We start from the raw sequence: 26,786 nt of genomic DNA, 5'->3' as shown, positions 1-26,786 counted from the left end.
ACAACCAAGCTGCCTATTACCTTCTGAAGACTTCCATGCCTTCCATAAGTCCTCTACGCTGATGAGCTTATCCTCACCATGGAAGGTGCTGTGTTTCACCGTTGGGTCGTGGTAATTGAGGTCTTCCCTCAGGAACTGCAAGGGAAAGCACATAAGTCACAAGAGATACCTAGGAGCCAGCCCACTAAGATCTCCTCACAGATCACCTAGCTACCCACAGCACATCTCACCTGCCGGATGTACAAGTGTATCACATCACCCATGTATCCTTCCATGTGAATATGCCCTACTTACTAACTAGACTGCCTTTTCTTTTTTGTTATATGTTTCGTTTGAGGAAAAAATAAACGTGAATAAGAAATTCCTTCCTCATATTTTTTAATTATGGAAAAGGAAGAATTAACAACTTTTGAGCACTCATTTACACACTAAGCAACATTCCAAGAGCTTATATTTTCTCATCTAATCTTTACAACTAATGAATTATCACACTTATTTTACAAATGAGAACAGTAATAGTCTTTCGTTATTTATTTATTTAGGCTGCGTTGGGTCTTCGCTGCTGCTCGCAGGCTTTTCTCTAGTTGCAGCGAGCGGGGGCTACTCTTCGTTGTGGTGCCCGGGTTTCTCATTGCAGTGGCTTCCCTTGTTGTGGAGCACGGGCTCTAGGCATGCAGGCTTCAGTAGTTGCAGCACGCAGGCTCAGTAGTTGTGGCTCGCGGGCTCTAGAACAAGGCTCAGTAGTTGTGGTGCGTGGGTTTAGTTGCTCTGCAGCTGTGGGATCTTCCCGGACCAGGGTTCGAACCCGTGTCCCCTGCATTGGCAGGCAGATTCTTAACCACTGCGCCACCAGGGAAGCCCAAAAGCAGTAATAGTCTTAAAGAACACAGTTTGCCCCAAATTCTCAAAACATTAAGTTTAAAGAGATTTAATTACTTGCTGTGATGATTTTAAAATATGTCCACAATTCTTTGACAATCCTTCCATAAAAGTTGAATTCTTCTGCCCTTGAATATAGGCTGACATTAATGACTCATCTTCTAACAAACAGAATGTGGCAGCAATGATGTCAAATGACTTCCCAGGCTAGGTTAGAAAAGGCAGTATAGATTCCACCTGGCTCACTCCCTTTGGGGACACATGCCTTGGGAGCTCTGAGCCACCATGTAAGAAGCCTGGCTACTCTGAAGCTATCATTCTGGAGAGATAATGTGTAAAGACTATTTAGAGCTAGCAACGTCTGAGCAGCACAAGCTGTCTGAGTCTTCCAGCCCAGGAGTCAGACATGTGAGTGACTGAGACTTCAGGTGATTCTAGCCCCTAGATTTTGAGTTACTTCACCTGATGCCAAGTGGACACACAGGAGCTGTCCCTGATAAGCCAAGCCAAGATTGCAGAAACATGATAAAATAAATGTTTTTGTTGTTTGGAGCCACTAAGTTTGGGGTAAGTTTGTTATGCAGCATTAGATAACTGAAACATCTGCCCAAGGTTGCAACTGATAAGTGATAGAGTTAGTATTCCAACCCAAGGTATCTGACTTTATAGTCTGAAGTTTTCCCCTGTACCGCATATGCTGTCCTTTAGTTATGTGGATTTTTTTTCACACTATACTTTTATAAAAAAAAGAAAAGCAAAAGAAATCAAAGCTTTTAGAAATTTAACTGGTAATTAATTTCACAGATACTCATTCAGCCCAATCCTTAACCACATTAGTATGTATAAGATTGAACAGTGATCACTGCTTTCCACAGAGCCTCAAACATCAAAGAAATATGCAACTCTGATCACTACTCTCACAAGAACACATTTTAGTAGAATTTTCAGGAAATGTCTCTTATCCACCTTTCATTATCCCCAGGGTCCAAGAAAGGAAAGGGTCTGACCCAGAGTAATGTCAGTAAATGTTGTTGACTAAATGAACAGATGATTGACAGAATGGTCCCAGATTCCTTAAACCCGTAATCGAGGGATGATTTTCTCCCCTGGGTTTTTCAGACATAAAACGTCTGGGATTAAAGACTCAGGAGAGAAGTTTGAAGAGAGACCACACTGGATTACTCTCAACCTAGTCAGGGTATAGGCTGCTGAGCACAAGGAACTTGACAATGTCCACAACTATAACGTAGCACTGTCCAATACAACTTTCTGCAATAATGGAAAGCTTCAATATCTGTCCTGTCCAAACAACTGTCACTAGGCACTAGGCACAGGCAGCTATTGAGCACTCATAATGTGGCTAGTATGACTAAAGAACTGAAATTTTTAAAAAATTAATTTACATTTAAGTTTAAATGGCCACATGTGGCTAATAGCTACATACTGGAGTACAGCTCTAGTGCAGTCTACTACCTGGGGTATAGGTACGGCCTAGCTACATTCCCATGGAGGCTAGAATCCTGAAGGGAAGTCAAGACCTCTGGCGAGATGAGGAGTGAAGAGCAGTGCCTAAGTTTAACAGTTCTCTGTGTCCTCCCCCCACAACTAAACTCAGGTTCCTTCTGACACGTGTGGGTTAGGTTTTCCAGCTCCCCAATGTCTCATCTGAAATTGGCGAGAGAATCTACTTTTTAATAAGAATTAGGTAAGTGACATGGTGAAGGGCCCAGAGCAAGGAGATTTTGTCAATTCTTAGAAAGGTAAACTGACTGAGGTATTTAACATGTTTGGATTTTTTAATAGTCAGCCCTTTAGACCGCCTAACATCCAAAGTATTGTATGCTATAAATTGTGACTCTTAACATTTTTTCCCAAATTGCTACCCAGTATCCCAACTCCATTTATTAAATTATCTGTCTTTCCATGGAAGCAACCTAAATGTCCTTTGCCAGATGAATGGATAAAGAAGATGTGGTATATATACACAATGGAATATTACTCAGCCATAAAAAAGAATGAAATAATGCCATTTGCAGCAATGGATGGACCTAGAGATTATCATACTAAGTGAAGTAAGTCAGACAGAGAAAGACAAATATCATATGATATCACCTATATGTAGAATCTAAAAAACTGATACAAACTTATTTACGAAACAGAAACAGACTCACAGACATAGAAAACAAACTTACAGTTACCAAAGGAGAAATGGGGGTGGGTGGGGGATAAATTAGGAGTTTGGGATTAGCAGATATGAACTACTATATATAAAATAGATAAAGGACAAGGTCCAACTGTATAGCACAGGGAACTATATTCAAAACCTTGTAATAACCTATAATGGAAAAGAATATGAAAAAGAATACATATATACACATATATACATATATTTATACACACACATATATACACATACATATATCAATACATAAAAAACTGAATCACTTTGCTGTATACCAGAAACTAGCACAACATTGTAAACCAACTATACTTCAATTAAAATAAATAAATAAATGCCTTAGACCTTAAAAAAAATTATCTGTCTTTTATTCCCTTTTTGGAAAAATGCTATTTAATAAGAAGTAATTATAAAGTAATAACAACTACATATATAGTTGGGTATATTTCTAGCCTCTCCATTCTTTTGCACTAAACCATATTTTTTTGCTAGCATTTGACTAATTTATTATACTTTTTATTTTAATTTTATTTTATGCTTTTAAAATTTTTCTAATGTCTTGACCCCCTCTTTCCATGGCTCTTTTATTTCAGAACATTTCTTGTCAATCTCAGTTACTTATTTTTCAAAACGAATTTTAAAACAATTTTGTTAATTTTATTGAGAGTCTGATTACTCTCACTGGGTGATGAGTAAGTAATGAGATCACTGGACCTTAAACACCAGACCCTAGGACATATCAGGGAAGACACAGTTACAAGCAGTCTGAGACAGTCAGTCTGGAGGCAGAAATTCATTCATTCATTTATTCAACAAATATAAGATTTCTATGTTCCAGGCACTAGAAATGCAGTAAATAGTAAACAAAATAGACAAAAATCTTTGTCCTCATTGAGCTAATATCCAATTTGGGTGAGAGAGACAATAATTTGTATAAAGCAGGGAAGGTCAAGAGGGAAGGCCAAGAGTTGTGGTATTAGTGATTTATCATCTTCATTAGAGGTGTCAAGGAAAGTTTCATTAAGAAAGTGACTTTCAGGCTTCCCTGATGGAGCAGTGGTTGAGAGTCCACCTGCCGATGCAGGCGACACGGGTTTGTGCCCCGGTCCGGGAAGATCCCACATGCCGCGGAGCGGCTGGACCCGTGAGCCATGGCCGCTGAGCCTGCGTGTCTGGAGCCTGTGCTCCGCAACGGGAGAGGCCACAGCAGTGAGAGACCCGCGTACCGCCAAAAAAAAAAGAAAGTGACTTTTAAGCAAATATCTGAAGGAGATGTTGGAGAAAGGCAAGTAGGATAACTGGAAGGGTATCCCAAGAACAGAAAATGGCAAATGCAAAGGCCCTGAGCCAAGAACAAGTATGTTCGAGGAATAGCAAGGAGGCCAGTGTGGCCAAAGAGAAACAAGTGAGGTGGTAACTAGTAGGAGATGAACTCAGAGAAGCAACAGGGGTACAGATCATAAAGGCTTTTGTAGGTCATCATAAGGACTTTGAGTTTTACTCTGAGATGGAAGCTGTTGGAGGAATTTGAAGAGATATGCGACACGATCGCATTTACATCTTTAAAAGCATTTCTCTGAACGCTGTGTTGAGAAGCAGACTATAGGAGGACAAGGGCAGATGCAGGGAAACCAGGTGGCAATTGCAATAATCAAGATGTGAGCTAATGGTGGCTTGAAACAAAGTAGTAATGTGGATATAGAGAAGTTGTCAAGTTTTACATAAACTTTACAGAGATCAAATTTCTAATCCTCATAACTTTTTTAGTTTTGATTCATCAGGGGTCCTTTAAGGTATACCCTACTTTAGTCCTCCTAGGCTCTAACCCAGACCCTCTTAATCTAAGACTAGAGAAACACTTGTCACATGCAGGCCTTAGGAGCAGAAATGCCAAAATCCCCAAGGAAGAGGATTTTCTACTATTATCAGCTAACTCCAGGAAACCATGTGATGAGATATACCAGGTACTTTTAGGGAGCCAACAAGAAATAGACTGCTTTTTATAGCCAAGTCTGGTCATTGAGGTGTATGGAGAGCAGAGAAGCTCATGGGAAGAAAGTGCAAAGAGTATCTGCACAGGGGCTCACATCAGGCTCTGCTGGTACCACAAAGCATGCAAAGAAAGAGTAAGGTCAGAAAACAAGGCCAGCAAGAAGGTGGTGCCAAACAAGGAGTGTGGGCCAACAGAAGCTATACCTGAAGGAAGGGCCAGATGCTGGATGGAACCTCTTTAGAGAACAAGGAAGTGCGGCTGCAACAATCAGGCTTTTTTCTTTTTTTTTTTTTTTAACATCTTTATTGGAGTATAATTGCTTTACAATGGTGTGTTAGTTTCTGCAGTATAACAAAGCTAATCAGCTATACACATACATATATCCCCATATCTCCTCCCTCTTACGTCTCCCTCCCACCACTCTAGGTGGTCACAAAGCACCGAGCTGAGGCTTTACGGGGAGGAGAGGCAGTGTACTGTAAATATAAAGAGTTTAGAAACAGACCACTTCCTGTGTGACTTTTGGGCAAGCTACTGAGCATCTCTGAGCCTGTATTCCCCTCAAAATGAGGGCTAATTATCCCTCTCATTTGAGTGTGATAAGGATTAAATGAGTCATGTTTGCACAAGTCATAAACTGCCTTTGCGCATGTCTTTTAATGGCCCACAGAGCATTTTATAAATTGCAACTATATTTAAAAATCACAGGGACTTCCCTGGTGGTCCAGTGGTTAAGACTCCACACTCCCAATGCAGGGGGCCTGGGTTCAATCCCTGGTCAAGGAACTAGATCCCACATGCTGCAACTAAGAGCCTGCAAGCCACAACTAAAGGAGCCCACATGCCACAACTAAAAAGATCCTGCATGCCGCAATGAAGATCCCGCGTGCCACAACTAAGACCCAGCTCAGCCAAATAAATATTTTTTAAAAAAATCAAATTTCACCCCAAAAGTCCAGCTCTCTCTAAAAAAACAATTTAAAGGTCTAGCAACACTGAGCTCCAGTGACAACTCTGGAATTTTATTTTGGAGAGGATTAAGGGCTACAATTTGATTGCAAGGGAGGGTGGTGGCTAAGGGACTTGTCATGAGGTTGTGTTTGCAAAGCAAGCACATTGTTTTTATGTAGATCGTTCATTACAAATTAATTTTATAATGCAACATTTTATGAAGATGTTTTTGTTTACATTTTACTTAAAATTAAGAAAAAATTAATTGTCCGTATCAAACAGTATTATACATAAGTCGCAATTTGGGGCAGCTTAGAGGTGGGGCAGTTGGTCCTGAGGAAGATAACGAGGCTTTCTTTTTTTTTTCTTAATTAAAAAAATTTTTTTTTCCTTTATTTATTTATTTTTGGCTGCATTGGGTCTTCGTTGCTGAGCGCGGGCTTTCTCTAGTTGCGGCGAGCAGGGGCTACTCTTCGTAGCGGTGCGCGGGCTTCTCACTGCAGTGGCTTCCCTTGTTGCGGAACACAGGCTCTAGGCACGTGGGCTTCGGCAGCTACAGCACACGGGCTCAGCAGTTGTGGCGCACGGGCTTAGTTGCTCCGTGGTATGTGGGATCTTCCTGGACCAGGGCTTGAACCCGTGTCCCCTGCATTGGCAGGCGGATTCTTAACCACTGTGCCACCAGGGAAGCCCAACGAGGGCTTCTTGATCAAAGATGATTATTCTGTGCTCCCACGGTCCCCGTGTATACCCTAATCAGTCTTGTTATGCGTCTACCTCCCCTACCAAACCATATACCCTCTGATAGACGGTCCCAGTTACCCAGCCATAAACATAGCATACAAGAAAATTGTACAGAACTAGAACTTTGATGTCCAATATACTTGAGGTAGGCATTATCACATATTGCTCTGAACACTGTCCCACATCCAGCTAATGGCTAGTGTCTGATATAAGACAAAGTTTAAAAGCAACAAAAAGCAAAACCAAAACAAAACCAAAGAGGCAACTTTTGGCTCCCACAACAAGGATTTACTATTTCGGACTCAGAACAAGCAGCTCTTCTCTCAGGAAGGTCTAAGGAGGCTCCCTGAAAGTCCTGCCTTACCAGGGGGAATACAGCACTGGCTAGAGCTGCAGCTCAACAGCTCTCTGAAGAGCCAAGGGACCAGTTGTTACTAGGTATATTTAGTTCTATGAGCTCAGAAAAGTGATCTCCCTGGCAGTGGCACAAAGCATGCAACCCCATCCCAAGTGAAGCAGTAGTGAGGGGGCGTGGGTGAGAGCAGACAGGAGGGGAGACATGTCTCTAGAATTCCCAACAAAATAGGCCCAGCCAGCTTCATCAGGGAACAGAATTCACTGAGGTAAAGCTTGAAGAGGAGCAGCACATCTGTGGGTGCAGGAATCAGGCAGGTCTCCTGGGTTCTTGCCTGGAAGCAATTACTCCTCCTTCCCCTTTCCACCCTTGTTCCCCACTGCTGATGTACCACGTCTCCCAAACCACACCACCACAGCACCACTCCCGCCTCCCCACACATACAATGTTTAGAACCCACAACACACGTGCCCCAGATCTGAGAAGCTTCCCAACTCTTGTTTACCACGTGAACATCTAGCAAGGACACAAATTTTAGATACACCAGCTCTGAATGTCACTGGTACAGAATGCTGGGGACATGGACATCTCAGGGGTGAAAAATCTGTCCTCAGTGAGACCAGAAGCTATTGCTCAAAGTCAGGGAGAGAACAGGCTTCCCTGGTGGCGCAGTGGTTGAGAGTCCGCCTGCCGATGCAGGGGACACGGGTTTGTGCCCCGGTACGGGAAGATCCCACATGCCGCAGAGCGGCTGGGCCCGTGAGCCATGGCCGCTGAGCCTGCGCGTCCAGAGCCTGTGCTCCGCAACAGGAGAGGCCACAACAGTGAGAGGCCCGCATTCGCAAAAAAAAAAAAAAAAAAAAAAAAGTCAGGGAGAGGACAGTCATTTCTCACTCACCTTTGTACATCTAGTCTCACTTCTGCCAGTCCATCTACCACACTAGTCACCAGAATGACCTTTGTAAAGTATAAATCTAACTATACCAATGTACCTACTTAAAATCTCATGACTCCCCATTACCAATAGGATAAAGCCCTAGCCTCTTGGCCTTACATTCAAGGCCTTTTACAATCTGCCCCATAGACTAACTTTCCAGTCAGCCTCCTGGCCATTCTCCCTCCCTATCAGACATCTACACTCCAGGCCAGGGGTCAGGAAACTACGGCCATGGGCCAAATCCAGCTTGCTGCTTCTTTTTGTAAATAAAGTTTTATTGGAACTCGGCCACATTCATTCATTATGCACTATCTATAGCTGCTTTCATGCTTCAAAGGCAGACTTGAGTCGTTGAGACAGAGACTGTGTGGCCAGCAAAGCCTAAAATATTGACTATCTGACCCTTAATAGAAAAAGTTTGCCAACATTTGCTCTAGATACATCAAGCCACTTCAGGCTCCTTGAACAAACTAAACCATGCTCTTTTTCCTTTACACAAGGTGCTCCTTTTTAAATGTTTCTCCTTCTCTTTATCTGCTGAAGAAAAAGTCACTGCCTCTGTGAAGTTTTCCAGACCTCTCCCAAGCAAATTAATTGCCCTATCCTATTTGTTCTCTTAGTCCTCAGGGTATATACCTATGACAGTATTTATCCCATTATACCATAATTACTATTTAATTATCCCCTTTTTACTCCCCCTAAGCAACTCAAATATAGAAACTGTGTTTTATTTGTCACTTATCTCTTTATCCGGCATCTTGCAAATTTTCTGGAACACCTAAATAAATAATTAATTTAGCTCTGTAAGCCAAGCTCCAAGCATAGAGCCTGGCACAGAGCAAGGTATGTGGTTATTAAATAACTGAATGAGTATCTCTCACTTGAGCTTGTCCTAGAACACCCAGAAGAATGCTTAGCTTAGAGTAGGTACTCAATGCATATTATGTCTACTATACAGAAGAAAGAAAAAGGTCCCCACATTGCCAGCCAATCGAAAACAAAGATATCCAGCTAGGGGCCAGAGGGTTACACTGGCTTGGGTTCAGTGTAACATGATGGTCTAGAGCTTGATTCTAGAGCCAGGCTGCCTGGGTTTGAATCCTGGTTCTACCACTCACTTTCACTGTATTAGTCACATCATTTGTAAAATGGACATAATAGTACAAACTTCATAATACGCTTATTTTGAGGGTATTATAAATGGATTAATTCACATAAAGAACTTAGAATAGTACCTGGCACAAAATAAGCTCTCCTATGTATGAATTGAGGTCTCCTAAATATTAATACATTTGATATACTATAAGAGGAATATAAAGATACTAAGAATGTGCAATCCTGAAGCCCACTATTACAATGATGCTGATCTCTCATATGTAAAGGAGACACACAGAGGAGGTAGAAGACAGATATTTCCTAAGTGCTTGCTACACAAAGACCATGTGTCAAGCGATCAGCAACAGACAAGGCACTGTAATCTACTGACCTCTAAGGCCCTTTCCATTCTACTCTATGCTTCTTACTTTGAAAGCTTTAACTCCATTTAAAACAGAGATTTCACAACCTTGGCAAGACCCTCCCTGCCTTCTTTGCCCCATCAACTGTCACTTCCTCCCAACCCCAATGATAATGAAATACTTGAAGTTCTCTGAAAGTACCAGGCTCTTGACCAGTCTCATGTCTTTGCACATACTGTTCCCTTAGCTAAAACACTCTCCTCCCATCATCTCTTTGGACCAAAACGACATACCAGCAACTCTGTACATGGGTAAAACTAACTTAGGTCTTCCTCTTCCGTGACTCCATCACAGTATCCACTTATCCTACTGCAGTATCCTTATCTGTTTACATGGCTATTTCCACAACCAGAGGAATTTCTTCTAAGGCAGCAACTTCACCTTTCCTTTTACTCCTATATATCTAGTACCCAGCACACATGCAGGTACAGAGAATCTCTCTGAGGTCGATGATAAAGCTTAGTCCTTGTCATGGAATCATCTTTGATGTCCTCAGGCCATGACATTGGTCACATGACACAGATCAAATCCTAGAGGCAGCATCTGAAGTTGCAACTTGCTAGGTACCTGGCCAGAATGGCAAAGACTAAGAAATTTTGACATCTCCAGTCTTGCAAACTATCGGGACCAAAGTATCCAAGCTAGCCAAGGACTACTGCCAGGGGAATCTTATGAAAGGGGGATAGAAATGGATCACTAATTTAAAAATATTTCCCCAGACAGAAAGGATTATCTTCTTGGGGTCAATACTGCTACATTTACATAGGAGGAATACACAGCACTGGACAGAATGTGTTATGGGTAAAAATGTTTTTAAAAACTGATGAGTTTGGGGCTTCCCTGGTGGTGCAGTGGTTGGGAGTCCGCCTGCCGATGCAGGGGACGCGGGCTCGTGCCCCGGTCCGGGAGGATCCCGCATGCCACGGAGCGGCTGGGCCTATGAGCTGTGGCTGCTGGGCCTGCGTGTCTGGAGCCTGTGCTCTGCAACGGCAGAGGCCACGGCAGTGAGAGGCCCGCGTACCGCAAAAAAAAAAAAAACTGATGAGTTAGAGGGGACTTCTGGCTTGACAGTGTGAGAAGCTCCATAGAACCACTCTCCAGTGAAAGTGGCAAAAGTTATTTTTTAAAAGCAATCATTCATTATGTGACATATAACAGAAAGTTAAAGATCCTTAATATAAGAGCACCTAGAAACCAAACAAAAGATGAACAAAAGATATAAAAATATTTTTATAAAGAAGAAATATAAACAAACATGTATAAACTTTCAACTTCATAAGCAGTCAAAAATTAAAATGAATACCATTTTCCCACCCCTTGAAAAGGCAGCTATGAAAGGATTGGTAATAACTAGTGCTGGACATAATGAGCACTCTGTCATTGTTGGAGAAGTTATACATCCATGTAGCTTTTCAGGTGGACAATATGTCAGTGTATATCAATACTTAAAAGGTGTCTAGCCTCTGATTTAACAGCTCTGACTGTAGGCATCCAACCTGAAGAAATCTTCACGCAAGTCCTAGGAGTCAGGTATAAGTAGGTGTATCGAAGCATTTTTTGAAATAACAAAAAATGTGAAACAACATGATTGTACATAAATGAAGAAACTGTTGAAGTAATACATACCAACTCCTACCAGGCAATACTCTGCAGTAGATGAAAAGAGCTCTATAGTGTGGACATGAAAATATTTCTAAGACATAGTGATATGAAAAACAAGGTGTACAATAATACTGAATCACACACTCCTGTTTACGTTTATATGGTTATGGACCTGTTTACATATATATGGCATGTGTGTGTCTGTGCATGCCTAGAAAAAAGTCTGTAATAATGCATATCAAGATGTTGATGGTTTCCTCTGCCCAAGGCACTAGGATTGGGAGAGGAGGAATGAAAGGGGGCTTTACGTAATTTACTTCATTCTAGGTTATTTGGGTTTTTTTAATAAGCATGTTTTTATGGATGACAAGTAACTTTAATTATCACAGAAAACTTGGAAAATGCAAATATATAATCTCTGATACTGTAAAAAAAAAAAAGCAATCATTCAAAGTCTCTAGAAATTGTCCTAGGGCATACAGCAAATGAAGAAACATTTGCTCAAGAAGATCTACTAAAACTCAGTAAGAACAGTGAGAGTCTGTAGTATTTTAATTAACACTTGCTCCCTCTCTCTCTCCCCACTGCCAAATCAGTAAGACAGAAACTCCATTCCAGACTGGTGCAGCCGAGAACACAGGGCTCCCTCGTCCCCAAGCTCCCAGTTGGAAGGCTATGTCTCCTCCTTCTTCCAGTTACCTGTTGCTAAAGCTAAGTTCTAGGTGAACCAGCAAAGAAGTGGGCCTCCCTACTTCCACCCAGCCCCCACTCATGGGGCAGGGACTTCACCTTGGATGCAGAGCCACTGAGCATACTGGGGACCTGATTGCCATTTCCCTAGCTTATAAGACAGCAATTATACTCTGGGAGAGGCAAGCCAAGAAGGCACGAGGCTACTGCCATCCCTCCACCAAGTGCTCAGCTCCTAAAATGGGGGTGTCACTCAAAGAGAAGAACGTCATCATCCCCACCTCCAACTCCAGAACCATAGCTCAGAGTTCTTGCCTGGTAGAGAAGCAGGCTTTAGAGAGTTTTGAACCTCTCCCCAAAGGAAATTATTTTATTTGCAACAGAATGTGAAGAAGTTTAAGGCTAAGGGCTCTCTGAAAAACAGTGAAAGTTCTGGTGAAAGGCAATTGGGAGGAGAGGGCTGGATTTATTGGAGATATAGGCTAAACTGTAGGCTAAAGAATTTGCTGACTGGGAACAGAGACAGCTGGGAGGAGCCCTCCTCTTGTAAGAACAAATCTCAAACACTGATCTCAGGAACTATCCTTTCAAAGGAGCCCTAATATGAGTGGATCAGTCTGTGGAGAAAACTTATGCCCCAGTGCATTGTTGAAAACAACAGAGTAATCAGATGGCAACTAACAGAGCTTAACAGCTGAGTGGGGCCAGGAGAAGACAGAGTCAAAGACAGCCCTGCCAAAACCATTGCCATCCAAAGGTGACTATGGGCATATCCAAAGCTGCACCCTCTGAGAAGCAACATCAGAGGCTTCACACGGTCAGGAGGTGGTGGGAACAGACCACTGAAATAATCTTTCCAGTCACCAAACAAACAAACAAGGAAATAATAACAAGCCCCAGAGGGGTTGGACCAGTAGCCAGAATTGCTCCAGTATATGATCAAAAACATCCAGTTTCTAACAATACATATATTGTTTCATGAATATATATGGCATGCGAATTAACAGGAAAGTATGAGTCATACACCAGAAAAAAAGCAGGCAACAGAAACTGTCTGTGAGAGCAAGCAAATTTCAAATTTGACAAAAAAAAAAGTCTCCAAAGTAGCCATTATAAATATCTTCAAAGACTAAAGGAAACCATGATTAAAGAAGTAAGGGAATGTGTGGTGACAATGTCACATCAAATAAAGAATATCAATAGATAGAAATTACAAAAAAGAACCAAAGGTATGTTGTGGAGTTGAAAAGTACAGTAACTAAGAGAGGAGCTCAACAGCAGCTCTGAACCAGCAAAAGACAGAATTAGCAAACTGGAAGATAGGCTGAAGGAGATTACACAATCCAAAAAACAGAAAGAAAAAAAGAATGAGAAAAAATGAACAGTTTCAGAGAAATGTGGAACACCATTTTGCTCATATGCATAATGGAAGGATCAAAAGGCGAGGATGGGGAGTTCCTTGGTGGCCCAGTGGTCAGGATTCCGGGCTTTCACTGCTGTGGCCCGCGGTTCAATCCCTGGTCGGGAAACTGAGAAACTGAGATCCCACAAGTCGTGTGGTGTGACCAAAAAAAATTAAAAGTAAAAATAAATAAAAGGAGAGGATGAAGAGAAAGGAGCAGAAAAAAAGAGAGAGAGAGAAAGAAATAATGTCTGGGAATTTCCCAAGTTTATTGAAAAGCATTAATCTACCTATCCAGAAAGTTCAACAAACTTCAAAGAGGATAGGATAAATGCAAAGAGATCCACAGACACATTACAGAAAAAGCTAAAAGCCAAAGGCAAGGAGAAAATCTTAAAAGCAGCAAAAGAAAAATAATTCATTACACATAAAGGAAGCCAAATAAAAATAACAGCCTACTTCCCATCAAAAACAATGGATGCGGGACATCCCTGGTGGTGCAGTGGTTAAGAATCCTACTGCGGGGCTTCCCTGGTGGCGCAGTGGTTGCGAGTCCCACATGTCGCGGGGCGGCTGGGCCCGTGAGCCACGGCTGCTGAGCCTGCGCGTCCGGAGCCTGTGCTCTGCGACGGGAGGGGCCACAGCAGCGGGAGGCCCGTGTACCGCAAAAAAAAAAAAAAAAAAAAGAATCTGCCTGCCAATGCAGGGGACATGGGTTCCAGCTCTGGTCCGAGAAGATCTCACATGCCGCAGAGCAGCTAAGCCCGTGCGCCACAAATACTGAGCCTGCGCTCTAGAGCCCGTGCTCCGCAATGAGAAGCCACCTCAATGAGAGGCCGGAGCACCACAACGAAGAGTAACCCCTGCTCGCCGCAACTAGCTAAAGCACTAGCGCAGCAACGATGACCCAGCGCAGCCAAAAATTAATTAAAAAAAAAAAGTGAAGGCAAAATAAACACTGAAAAAATTCATTGCTAGCTGACACACCTGATATTGATAAAAAGCACTAAAGGACATTTTTAAGGTTAGTAAGGGACCCCAGATAGTAATTTGAATCCATGTAAAAAAATTAATCTGTTCCTTTTTAAATAAATGCATTCATTCACTTAACAATATTTATAGAGTACCAACACTGAGCACTATTCTAGGTACCAGGGATTTAGCAGTGAACAAAACAGATCCCCTGACCTCATGGATTAAATGATAGAATCCAGAAGGTGATTAAGTCCTTAAAAATAAAAAAAAAGCCAAAATAACAAACAAAAAAAAAAGAAGTGATGTGTAATGAGGATGTAGGTGCCAGAAATGCAGTAGGCTTGCAGATTTCATTATTACATAGGGTAGTCTGGGAAAGGTCTAATTGATAAGGAGAAGTATGAGAAAAGACAAAATATTGGGAAATATGAGGGAGTTATCAAAGTGGATATCTGGGGGAAGAATATTCCAGACAGAGGTAAGAGCTAGAACAAAGGCCCTAAGACAGGAAAAACAAGGAGTGTTTGAGAAACAGCTTGGAGCGTGGCCGAAGTGAAAGACCAAAGGAGATAGATGAAGAGGAGGAGATCCTAATGATAAGTGGAAGCCAGGTTACATAGGACCTTACTGACTCTTTTTTTTTTTTTCGGCTGTGTTGGGTCTTCATTGCTGTGCGCGAGCTTTCTCTAGTTGCAGCGAGCAGGGACTACTCTTCGTTGAGGTGCACGGGCTTCTCGCGGTGGCTTCTCTTGCTGCGGAGCACGGGCTCTAGGCGCGTGGGCTTCAGTAGTTGCAGCATGCGGGCTCAGTAGTTGTGGCTCACGGGCTCTAGAACACAGGCTCAGTAGTTGTGGCACACGGGCTTAGTTGCTCCGTGGCATGTGGGATCTTCCTGGACCAGGGATCAAACCTGTGTCCCCTGCATTGGCAGGCAGATTCTCAACCACTGCGCCACTAGGGAAGCCCTGGACCTTGCTGACTCTTGTGTTAACTTTGGCTTTCATACTAAATGAGAAATGGAGCTAAAACAGGGTTTTGAGCAGAGGAGTGAAATGATCTGGTTTACATCTTTTAAAGCTCTCTGGTTGCTACACTGAGAATAGACTGTAGACATGGTGATCTGTTATGAGGCTGTTGAGTCTCAGTACCTACAGTGGAGTAGGGGTGCGAAATGATTAAATTTTGGACATATTTTGAAGGTAGAACCCACTGGATTTACCAATGGATATGGGGCATGAGAGGAATTATGGATGTTTCAGAGTATTTTTTGGTCCAGGCAATGGAAATAATGGAGTTGCCTTCAACTGAGATGACAAAGGCTGTGGGAAGAGAAGGTTTTGGATGAGGTGACATTTAGAACCCAGTTTGGGTCATGGTAAGTTTCAGATCCCTTTCAAATTCTTAGAAGGGGACTTTGGGAGTTTGGGATGGACATGTATACACTGCTGTACTTAAAATAGATAACCAACAAGGACCTACTGTATAGCCCAGGGGATGCTGCTCAGTATTATACAGCACCTTAATGGGAAAAGAATTTGAAAAAGAATAGATACATGTATATGTATAACTGAATCACTTTGCTGTACACCTGAAACTAACACAACATTGTTAATCAACTATGCTCCAATATAAAATAAATTTTTTTTTAATTTCTCAAAACAAGATATACAAATGCTCAATAGGCACATGAAAAGATGTTTGGCAAAATTAATCACCAGGGAAATGCAAATCAAAACCATAATGAGATATTATTTCACATCCACTAGGATAGCTATAATTTAAAAAATCAGATAATAACAAGTGTTAGGATATGGAGAAATTAGAACCCATGCTCTGCTGACGTGAATGTAAAATGGTTCAGCCACTTTGGAAAACAGTCTGGCAGTTCCTCAAAGGGTAAACATAGTCAACATATGACCCAGCAATTCCACTTCTAAGTATATACCCAAGAGAAATAAAAACATCTGTCCACTGGGAATCCCCTGACGGTCCAGTGGTTAGGACTCCGAGCTTTCACTGCCATGGCCCGGGTTCAATCCCTGGTTGGGAAACTAAGATCCCACAAGCCGTGCAGTGTGGTCAAAATAATAATAATTTTTTAAATTCTTTAAATAAATTAAATAAAATAAAAAATCTATCCACAAAAACCTGTACCATAGCAGCATTATTCATAACAGCCAAAAGGTAGAAACAACCCAAATATCCATCAACTGATGGGTGAATAAGCAAAATGTAGTGTGTCCATATAATAGAATATTATTCAGCCATAAAAAGGAATCAAGTTCTGATACATGCTACAACATGGATGAACCTGGAAAACATTATATTAAGTGAAATAAGCCAGTCACAAAGGACCACATATTATATGATTCCAATATGAAATGTCTAGAATAAGCAAATCTTTAGAGACAGAAAGTAGATTAGGGCTAGGGGGAATAGGAGGACAGGGGGACAATAGCTAATGTGTATTAGTTTTCTCTCTGAGGTGACAAAAATTTTCTAAAACGGACTCCAGTGATGGTTGCACATATCTGTGAATACAGTAATAACCATTAAATTGTACATTAATAACCATGAAATTGTAAATGGGTACATTATATGGTATGTGAATTATATCCCAATAAAGCTATTTTTTAAAAACTGGTGGGTTTGACCAGGGCCAGGCAAACTTTCTCTGTAAAGGACCAGACAGTAAATATTTTAGACTTGGTGAGCCATACAGTCTGTTACAACTACTTGACTCAACTCTGGTCTTCTGTGAAAGTAGCCATGGACAAGATGTAGATGAATAAGAGTGGCTCTGTGCCAATGAATCTTTACTTATGGACACTGAAATTTGAATTTCATACAGATTTCACATGTCACAAAATTCTTCTTTGGATTCTTCTCCCAGCTATTTAAAAATGTAAAAGCTATTCTTGGGAGATTGGGATTGACATATATATACTAATATGTATAAAATAGATAAGTAATAAGAACCTGATGTATAAAAAAAATAAAATTCAAAAAAATTTTAAAAAATAAAATAAAAGCTATTCTTAGTTTGTGGACTCTATAAAAAACAGGAAGGGGGTCATATTTTGCTGACCCTGGACCTAAATGCACCTAATCCTCCCTCCTTCATGGCTTCAAGTACTAAGGAAATCTCTCTCCCTTACAATCCCCATGAACAAGAGTCAGTTTTGATTCCCCTTTCAGTTTTTCCCCCACACTCACTACCATTCCTATGCATGGCTTTCCAACACCCTGGGAAATACAAACCCAGCCAAGTACTCAACAGCAGGAAAACCTCCTGGACTCCATTTCCAAAATAGAACATCAACTTGGTAAGAGTTGAGGGCTCACCATGTGTTCTTTATAAATGCCACTCACCTTTGGGCACTGAGTGGATAGAGGAAAAGGCTTGGGAACAGAGAATATAAGAGAGTAAGGCAAACTCATGCTTCCTCTTTAAGAACATTCTGGTTCCTAATCAACTCTAAGAGGGAGAATTTAGGCTTATGTGTCAATGAGCAATATATTAAAAAAAATCCTTAAGAGCAGAATCTCATTTTAGAGCATGATGGTACCACAAGAGAAGGCAGAAGGGATGAGTGAAGACATGAAGCCTCTATTAAGAGGCATTTGTTCATTCATTTGCCCAACCAGCATCTTCTGAGTAGTGACTATGTGGCATTGCCTATGCTGGTATCTGAGGACACAGAGATTAATCAGACATATTGAAAGCACCTGGGTGAGTCAGCTATATGGGGGAAAGTCAGTCCCTGAAGGCAAGAACCACTGTCCTATGTGGAGGAAAGGGCTATGGCTCAATCCCAAAGGCAGAGCCCAGAAACACTTTCTCCAATCCTCTCAACCCCACACTGCCTGAGACCTCACAGAATTTTCCACTCTGAACTAATCAGGGAACTTGCTCACCACCCAGAGATATCAGAAGACTTGTGAAGGGACATACAGGAAAAAACCTCACCGATACAGACTCGAATCCCATCTCTGCCACTTACTCACCACATCACTTTAAGTCTGTAAAATGCAGACTACCTCACAGTTACAGTGTGGAGACAATGAGATCATGTAAGGCACAGTCCCTCACAGTACCTTTATGTAGAAGGTGCTTCAGGAATGTTTGACTATTCTGAACCTGGGTCGCTTGGCAAGAGGGGTCACACTGTGGAAAATGATGTATCCTGAGTGAACCAGCTCTGAGTCCCAGCAGCTTCTAAGCCCCTCCTTCTCAAGATGCAGGGCTGCTAGGTGAAAGAGGGCCTGGTTCTTACCCGATCATGCCATGCTGCTGAGGTGCATGCCTACCTGACCTACACCCGGGAGGGCCTGAGGCTGCTGGGCACTGAGGGCAGAAGAGGACAAGCTGCGTACCAACTGCTACTATTGAAATGTTCATACAGCGTTATGGTTTACAAAGGCTTCTTTATCTTATTTGAGCCTTACACCAGCCGTCAAAGGGATGTATTACCGGTATCGCTGTCTTGTAGATGAAGAAACTATTCTCTAGACATCTCCCTACTTGATGTCTCCCAAACTTGCCCTTTTCTTTTTTTGCCTCCTGCCTTTACTCATAAAGTTCATCTTTCCTGGAATGCTTTTCCTTCTTTCTTCATTGGTAAACCTGGCTCCCCTTTGAAAACCAAGTTCCAGTTTTATCTGCTTGGCAAGGCCTGCTCCTGACATACCTTCAGTCAGAATTAGAGCCATCTCTGTTTAAAATCCTTCTAGCTCATCATCTTTGGGATAAAATCCAAGTTTCTCAGTATGGCAAGAATCTGGCTTATGCCTGCCTCTCCAACCTCATTTCCAACCTCTCCCTCCCTGCCCCACCATTACCTTCTATGCTCAAAGTAAAACAACCACTGATTCACAGATCCCAAAGGGACATCATACTCATTCCTCCACTTGCTATACCTTTCTCTTCCCAAGGCTAACTCCTATTCATCTCAGGCATCACCTCTTCTGTGTCGTCTTTCCTGGCACCCTAGGATGGGTTAAATTCCCTCTTCTGTACTTACAGAGCATGCAGTGCTCATCTCTGGTCACAATACCTGTTAGGATTGAACACGTGTGTCTTTCTGCCTCACTAATACGTGAGCTCTCCACAGGTAGAAAATTTGTCTTCCTTATTAGTCTTTGCATACCCAACATCCAGCACAGACCAGACACTAAATATGTTTAGAGAAGGAAGACAGAAATAAGGGGATGGGGAACACGAGGACAAATAAGGGGTGGTGGTGGTCATGGAGCCTCAAGTGAATCAGACATTGCATTGGAAACCAGTTGTTTCTAATGCCATTAACTACACAGAATGTGATGCACATGCAGATACAGACATGCACTGAGAGACTGGCATAAATATAAATACATATAGACAAACAAACACAAACATCAGTTAGGTCTGAAGACAAGCAGGACCTTGGGAGCCAGTGGCTGATTCCTCCTTAGACAGGAAGATCCAGAAGCTTACTTAATACCTGAAGCAGATCTTTTCTCTCTTTGCTGGCTTGACCATTTCTGGCCGTAGATGACCCTTGCATTCTGCCTACCACTTTGTAGGGTCCAGACCCTGCCTAGACTAACAGCAGCTTTGGACTCCTGATCATACTTCCTGGCTCTGTTTTTGCCCCCAGGTCCTGCACACTGTACTGCACTGTAACCTTTGGCTCCTAATCTTCTCCTTGATCTCTGACCTGGCTCATGGGCCTTCTCTCAGCTCCTACCTCCTTGGCTCAGTGTTCCTCCCCTCCTCTACTTCTTATGCACACAGACACATCTAAATACAGAAAGGCACAAAATGATGTATACACACCCACAAAGAAACAAACACAAAGGCACATATAGACATATACACATATATGGACACACACACACACACACACACACACAGAAGCCTTACAAGTACAACTAATCCCTGCCATTAACAGGATTGCCATCCAGAATAGACAAAGCAGACTCACCAACAAAGATGGGAGGAAGGAAAACAACAGTCTGCTTAGTGAGAAAGAATTTCCCTATCTGTCAAAGCAAACCACAGTCTGGGTTTTCCTGGAAACATGAGTGGAACCATCTGGGGGAGCTGCTGCGTCACCCTGTATCTGGCTAAGGCACTAGGACAGATTGCAAACGACGCTTACTCCCTCTGATGTGTAGCTCAGTTTGTCTAGCAACCGGTACCCCTCCCTGAGTGCTGGCTGACAATGTGTCTTCTGCTACACCAGCACGTTAGATTACCTCACCCCTATTCCTCTTGAAACTCCCACAGTCTCCTGTGCACACCACCATTACAGCCCTGAAGATGCGCTATTGTCATTGCCAGTTTACATATCTGCCTCTCTCACTAGCCTAAGGGCTTATGAATGGCAAAGAGTGTCTTATTTTCATCTCTATTCTATTCTACAGATGAGGAAGGTGAGCCTCCAAATTACTTGGCCTTATAGCTAGTATGCTGCCAAGCTTGCATCTGAACTCAGGTCAGACTCCACAGCTCATGCTTAGACTTTTAAAAGTCAATTTCCAGATACTTTGTTCTAAGAAACTCACAAAATGCCAGGAAGCCCTCCTAGAAGTTAGGGCTGAATGCCTGAGGAAGGCCACAGAACTTGGACTCACTGGGGTTGTAGCCTGGAAGCTGACTATGAGGTACCCCTGGTGAGTGAATGCTACAGCCATCCATAATTAAGTATTTACAAGGAAAAATGGGGATAGGTCATTTCCCTAGCCTAAAGAGCACGTTTTAGCTGAAGGATGATCTCTCATGGTATCAGTCATCTCTGTTCTGTCCAAAGGGTCTGAGCAGACTTCAATCTGTGCTTTGTCTGAATTAAGGGCAGGCGGTCAGAATGTTCCACAAGGCAGGAGATAAGATGGTGACTGCACCAGGAGATAGGCAGGGAGCTAGAAGGCAAAAAAACAGCGAAGTGCCTCCAAACTGTAACAGTCCTTTAGGTCAAAGAAGAGTTATTGCAGCAGCAGAAATGTATACATCGAAACCCATGCTGAGGTTATTTGAATAATTGTGTGCAAGTTTTTTCTGCCCTACTTTTCATATAGTAAACTTAAAAAAGCAAAACAAAAAAAACCTCTAGGCTGTCAAAGCTGTTCAAAGAGGAAACAAGGAAAATCTATGTTCAGGGACCAAGGGGAGAACTCTGCTTCTGAGGGGCCAGCATGGTAGCAGTACTAGATATCAGAGGAAGGCCCTGAGCACAAGGCAAACCCAGGAAAAATAAAACTGGGGCCAATTAGCCAGCTGCCTTTGATATCTCCTGTCATGGAGCTCCATATGATAAGGGTCAAGAATTGGATTCAGGTCCCTGGTGTGTGGGTGAGAGAGAATTACCACCTGGCTCTCCCTTAGCTTCCCCAGAAGTGACAACTATAAAAAAAAGAGAAAGAAGGGAGGGAGGAAGGGAGGGAGGAAGGGAGGAGGGGAGGGAGGGAGGAGAAAGAAATCCTCCCAAAGGCTGTTCAGTCTGGTGTCCTCAAAAGCCATCTACACCTGCCCAACAGAGGGAACCTAGCTGTCAGCTAGCTAACCAGGGATCTCTGCTTCCAGAAACCATGGTAATTCAGACTTAGAAGCACCTCTTCATACCTGTCAAAGTAAGGAGTGGGGGAAAGGGAGATAGAAGTCAACATGGTTTTCAATGTGTTTTCTACAGAGCACTAGGGATTCTTATGGATTGGGCTACAGAAAAAGCAAGTGGAAGGTGATCACTTACTCCAACCAATGTAGTGACACTTCTATCTTTTTTAACATCTTCATTGAGATATAATGCACATACCATCTTAGTGTACAGCTCAAGGGTTTTTAGCATAATCACAGAGGTGTACAATCACCACAAGTCTGAAACATTTTCATCAGCCTGAGGCAGATGTGAGTTGCAATAACCCAAAAAAATGGATAACTGTGAGCTAATTCAGTCTCAGTTTCCTTATCAGTTATATGGAAAAATCACTGTGTACCCCACAGTAGACGTTTCTTGTAAAGATGACATGAGCGATTGTATGTAGAAGCACCCAGCACAGGCCTAGCACATTTCAGGCGGGTAGGAGTAGAAGAAGTAGTAAGTAATACTACTACTGGGAACTAAGCCACAGGCTGGGGACTCTCTATGCACAAGTTCATTTCGTCTGTGCCATAACCTTTCAAGGTAAGAATTACTGTCCCCATTTGACAGTGAGGAAACGAAGCTCACAGAGTTTAACAAACTTCCCAAGGTCATACAACTATTAACTGTACACCTAAAACCCCTCGTCTTTCTTGCTCCAATGTCTGTGCATGTCTTTTGCTCAGTCACACAGCCTTTCAGCAGCCTCAGCAGCGTCTTTTCCTTTCTTCAACACCCCTGTGTTATGTTTTTTCTCTGTCTTTTCCTAATATTTTAACTATAGTGATTTACCTCCATCCAGATTCTGTATATGATTCATAGCACAGGGCAGAGGGATAGGGAAGCGGTCACAGAGGAGGTCAGACACACACATCATACACAAACGCCTGGAGCCCAAGACCCTAGCAACTTCTAGAAACAGCCCACCATTGACTCAGCTGCTATCCTGGCCAGGAACTCACAAGTCAAAAGCACCCTGTCCCCCATACCACTGACCAGCCAACTCTATACTCTTGCTCTGCCCTAGTGAAACAATTTAAGGAGCACACACAGATAAGATAGAATCTTTGCTTTCAAATTCAAAAAAATGTAACTCATCACCTTTTGTGTGCAAGGCCCTGCAACAAGCACTGTGGGAGAAGCAGTGATCCATGAGACCTGGTTCCTGCTCCTGGGAGGCATTCACAGTCTGGTAGGACAGACAAGGATGCACCCAACTAATTACAATATGGAGCAAAGCAATATGCCAGATGCGGGCTTCATGCCCAAGTACTCTGGAGCATGGGAGAGGAAGGATTACTTCCCACTGTAGGGGAACAAACAAGATTTCTTGGAGGCAGCTATTTAATCTAGGGCCAGTAGTTCTCAGCCAGGAGCAATTCTATTCCCCAGGGCGAACTGACAAGTGGCAATAAAAAAGTTTGGTTGTCACAACTTGGGTGGTGTGGGGGCGTGGGGTGGCTGCTCTTAGCCTCTAGTGTAGAAAGGCTAGGGATGGTGCTAAACACCCCACAACCTGGCCCAAAACGTCAGCAGTGCTGAGGCTGAGAAAACCCTGATTAGGCCTTGGAGGACAAGTAGAATTTTTTCAGGCAAAAATGGGAAACAGAGTGATGCCAGGATGAGGGTTTATCTGGAGCAAAGGCACAGTGATGAGAGATTAAGAGGATGTTTGAGATGGCTGCAGCATAGAGTAAGGGAATGCAGGGTATAAGAGGAACTAGTCAGGCGAGCTAAATTCAGACTGCAGGAACCCTGGCGGGCAGGTCAGAGTTTAGATTAGTTTAGTAAGTGAAGGTAAGCCACACTTACAGTTTCATCATCTCTAAAACAGAGTTTAATAACACCGAGCTCATAGAGTGTTGAGAAGTAAATGAAACTGCATATATACTCAGCTGGCACAGGACTTATTACGTGGTAGGAATGTTACTTTTCCACCACACTCCCTTTACAAGGTAGGACTAACGATCAGAGTCGTGCTTTAGCAATTCCAGTATTAGTGCAAAAAGACAAACTTATAGGCAACAATACAATCAAAATCATTGGGGTACAAAGCAAGACATTCTAAGTGCTAAACGAGTGATGTAGACTGTGCTACAGGAGTTAGTACTGAGATGAGAGAGATCAGTGGGGGAAGAAAGCCAGGCAAGGTTCATGAAAAGTGAAGCTGGGGCATTCCAGAGGGACACCTAAGACCAATACACACAGAGCCAGGGGTTGGAGGGAGGGATATAAAAGTTAATTCCAGAAAGGAGACTATCTGAGCAAAGAAAGGCATCTGGAATAAACATGGAATGACTATGACCCAAAGAAGGACAAGAGTCAGATCAGAGTGGTAGGAGGTATGTCTAGAGAGACTTACAGGCTAAGGCCAGGGAATTCCCTGGTGGTCCAGTGGTTAGGACTTGGCACTTTCACTGGCCCATGGCCCGGCTTCAATCCCTGGCAGGGAACTAAGACCCCACAGGCTGCACAGCATGGCCAAAGGGAAAAAAAAAAAAAAAAGGTTAAGGCCAGATTTGAAGGGATTGCGTGCCAGGCACAGGAAGTCAGATGGAATACGAAAAGGAAATTAAACTGTAACTTAGAAAGATCACTGGCAGCATGTACATGTGCTGGTGAAGGAGAAACTAGAGGCAACGGAATACTGAGGGGTGTCTACAGCTATCTGGATACAAAGAATGAAGCCACAAGCCTCAGGAGGTAATAACAATCATTGTTAGTCATGATGATAACTTCTGAGCATAATGCAGCTACTTATCTTCGTCCAAATTAACCCACGCTGGCCACAGCACTGGCTATGTGTGAGAAGCTCTTAGGGCTCTGTATACTGCCCCTCCAGCCCAATTCCTACTGGGCCTCTGGCTATTGCAAGTGGAACTGCCGGCTGCACCCCTTCGGGTTGTTTCCCCAGCCCTGATTCCACCTGGCGCCAGAGTCCATCCTTCCTCAACCCTCACAGCCTCCCAGGACCTAGCATGCTTCTTGGTGGAACAATTTTAAAAAGGTAAAAAACAGGTCAACTTTCACCATGCTAAAGTCAAGCAGATCTGATGACACTACTACAGCATGGCCTTGTTCAAAATCCTCTAGCCTTCCAGACGGGTAGGGGAAAATCAAAAGTTCTCACCTAGACCTTTTTTAAAATAAAGGCATAGGCAGGAGGCTGAGTGAGCTAACAGAGAAGTTGTGGCCTCCAGAAACGTGTGACTCTGCTCTATCACGTGCCATTTCCCTTAACATCAGCTACTCGGGTGAAGACAGAACTACCTCCTGCAGGGTCCTGGCCCTAGCCGTGTCAACCGAGCTGCTGGGGGTGGCTCCCAGAGCTGAACACTGTGGTGCCCTGGGATGATGAGAGAGCTGATTTGGAATTCTTGCGATACAAGCCAGCCCTCACTATCTGTACCATCACGCTGAGGGAGGAAAAAACATGAATTTAGAACCTATCACGCGCCAGCCCTTGTGCTTAGGGCTTTGAATACATTAAATTCTTACAACAACCCTGCAAAGAGTTACCCTCCTCAAATAGCTGAATAATTGAGGCTCAGAGAGGTGAAGTTATTTGGCTATATGTCACATAGCCAGTAAGTGGCAAAGCCAGGTTTTGAACACAGGCCTATCTCTATCAAAATGTAGGTTCTATCTGATGATAACAACAATAATAATAACAACAAAAACTAACTTTTATTGAGCCTATTCTATATGCCAGGCATTGTACTAAGTGCTTTATATGCATTATTTCATTTAATCTTCACAACAACTTCATGAGGTACCTACTATTATCACTCCACTTTTTTTTTTTTTTAACATCTTTACTGGAGTATAACTGCTTTACAATGGTGTGTTAGTTTCTGCTGTATAACAAAGTGAGTCCGCTGTATATATACATATATCCCCATATCCCCTCCCTCTTGTGTCTCCCTCCCACCCTCCCTATCCCACCCCTCTAGGCGGTCACAAAGCACGAGCTGGTCTCCCTGTGCTATGCGGCTGCTTCCCACTAGCTATCTATTTTACATTAGGTAGTGTATATATGTCCATGCCACTCTCTCACTTCTTCCCAGCTTACCTTCCCCCTCCCACTGTCCTCAAGTCCATTCTCTATGTCTGCGTCTTTATTCCTGTCCTGCCCCTAGGTTCTTCAGAACCATGTTTTTTGTGTTTTTTTTAGATTCCATATATATGTGTTAGCATACAGTATTTGTTTTTCTCTTTCTGACTTACTTCACTCTGTATGACAGACTCTAGGTCCACCCACCTCACTACAAATAACTCAATTTCGTCTCTTTTTATGGCTGAGTAATATTTCACTATATATATGTACCACATCTTCTTTATCCATTCATCTGTCAGTGGACACTTAGGTTGGTTGCATGTCCTGGCTATTGTAAATAGTGCTGCAATGAACATTGTGGTACATGACTCTTTTTGAATTATGGTTTTCTCAGGGTATATGCACAGTAGTGGGATTGCTGGGTCATATGGTAGTTCTATTTTTAGGTTTTTAAGGAACCTCCATACTGTTCTCCATAGTGGCTGTTATCAATTTACATTCCCACCCGCAGTGCAAGAGGGTTCCCTTTCCTCCACACCCTCTCCAGCATTTAGTGTTTGTAGATTTTTTGATGATGGCCATTCTGACTTGTGTGAGGTGATACCTCATTGTAGTTTTGATTTGCATTTCTCTAATGATTAGTGATGTTGAGCATCCTTTCATTGTGTTTCTTGGCAATCTGTATATCTTCTTTGGAGAAATATCTATCTCAGTCTTCTGCCCATTTTTGGATTGGGTTGTTTGTTGTTTTGATATTAAGCTGCATGAGCTGCTTGTATATTTTGGAGATTAATCCTTTGTCAGTTGCTTCATTTACAAATATTTTCTCCCATTCTGAGGGTTGTCTTTTCATCTTGTTTATGGTTTCCTTTGCTGTGCAAAAGAT

General features: G+C 42.7%; 1 protein-coding gene across 4 annotated transcripts in view; it reads right to left on the bottom strand.

Moving 5' to 3' along the window:
- The window catches only part of STIM1 (stromal interaction molecule 1), a 190,742-nt gene that overhangs the window by 54,011 nt on the left and 109,945 nt on the right, over positions 1 to 26,786 (bottom strand). For all 4 annotated transcript variants that reach the window (XM_032639353.1, XM_032639351.1, XM_032639354.1 and 1 more), the window contains exon 3: positions 21 to 135. In XM_032639353.1, the coding sequence (XP_032495244.1) occupies positions 21 to 135 (115 nt within the window). The remainder of the gene's footprint in view (positions 1 to 20; positions 136 to 26,786) is intronic.

This window comes from Phocoena sinus, chromosome 8 (genome assembly GCF_008692025.1).
Source record: "Phocoena sinus isolate mPhoSin1 chromosome 8, mPhoSin1.pri, whole genome shotgun sequence".
NCBI lineage: Eukaryota > Metazoa > Chordata > Mammalia > Artiodactyla > Phocoenidae > Phocoena > Phocoena sinus.
This window is presented reverse-complemented; position numbering and strand designations above follow the sequence as displayed.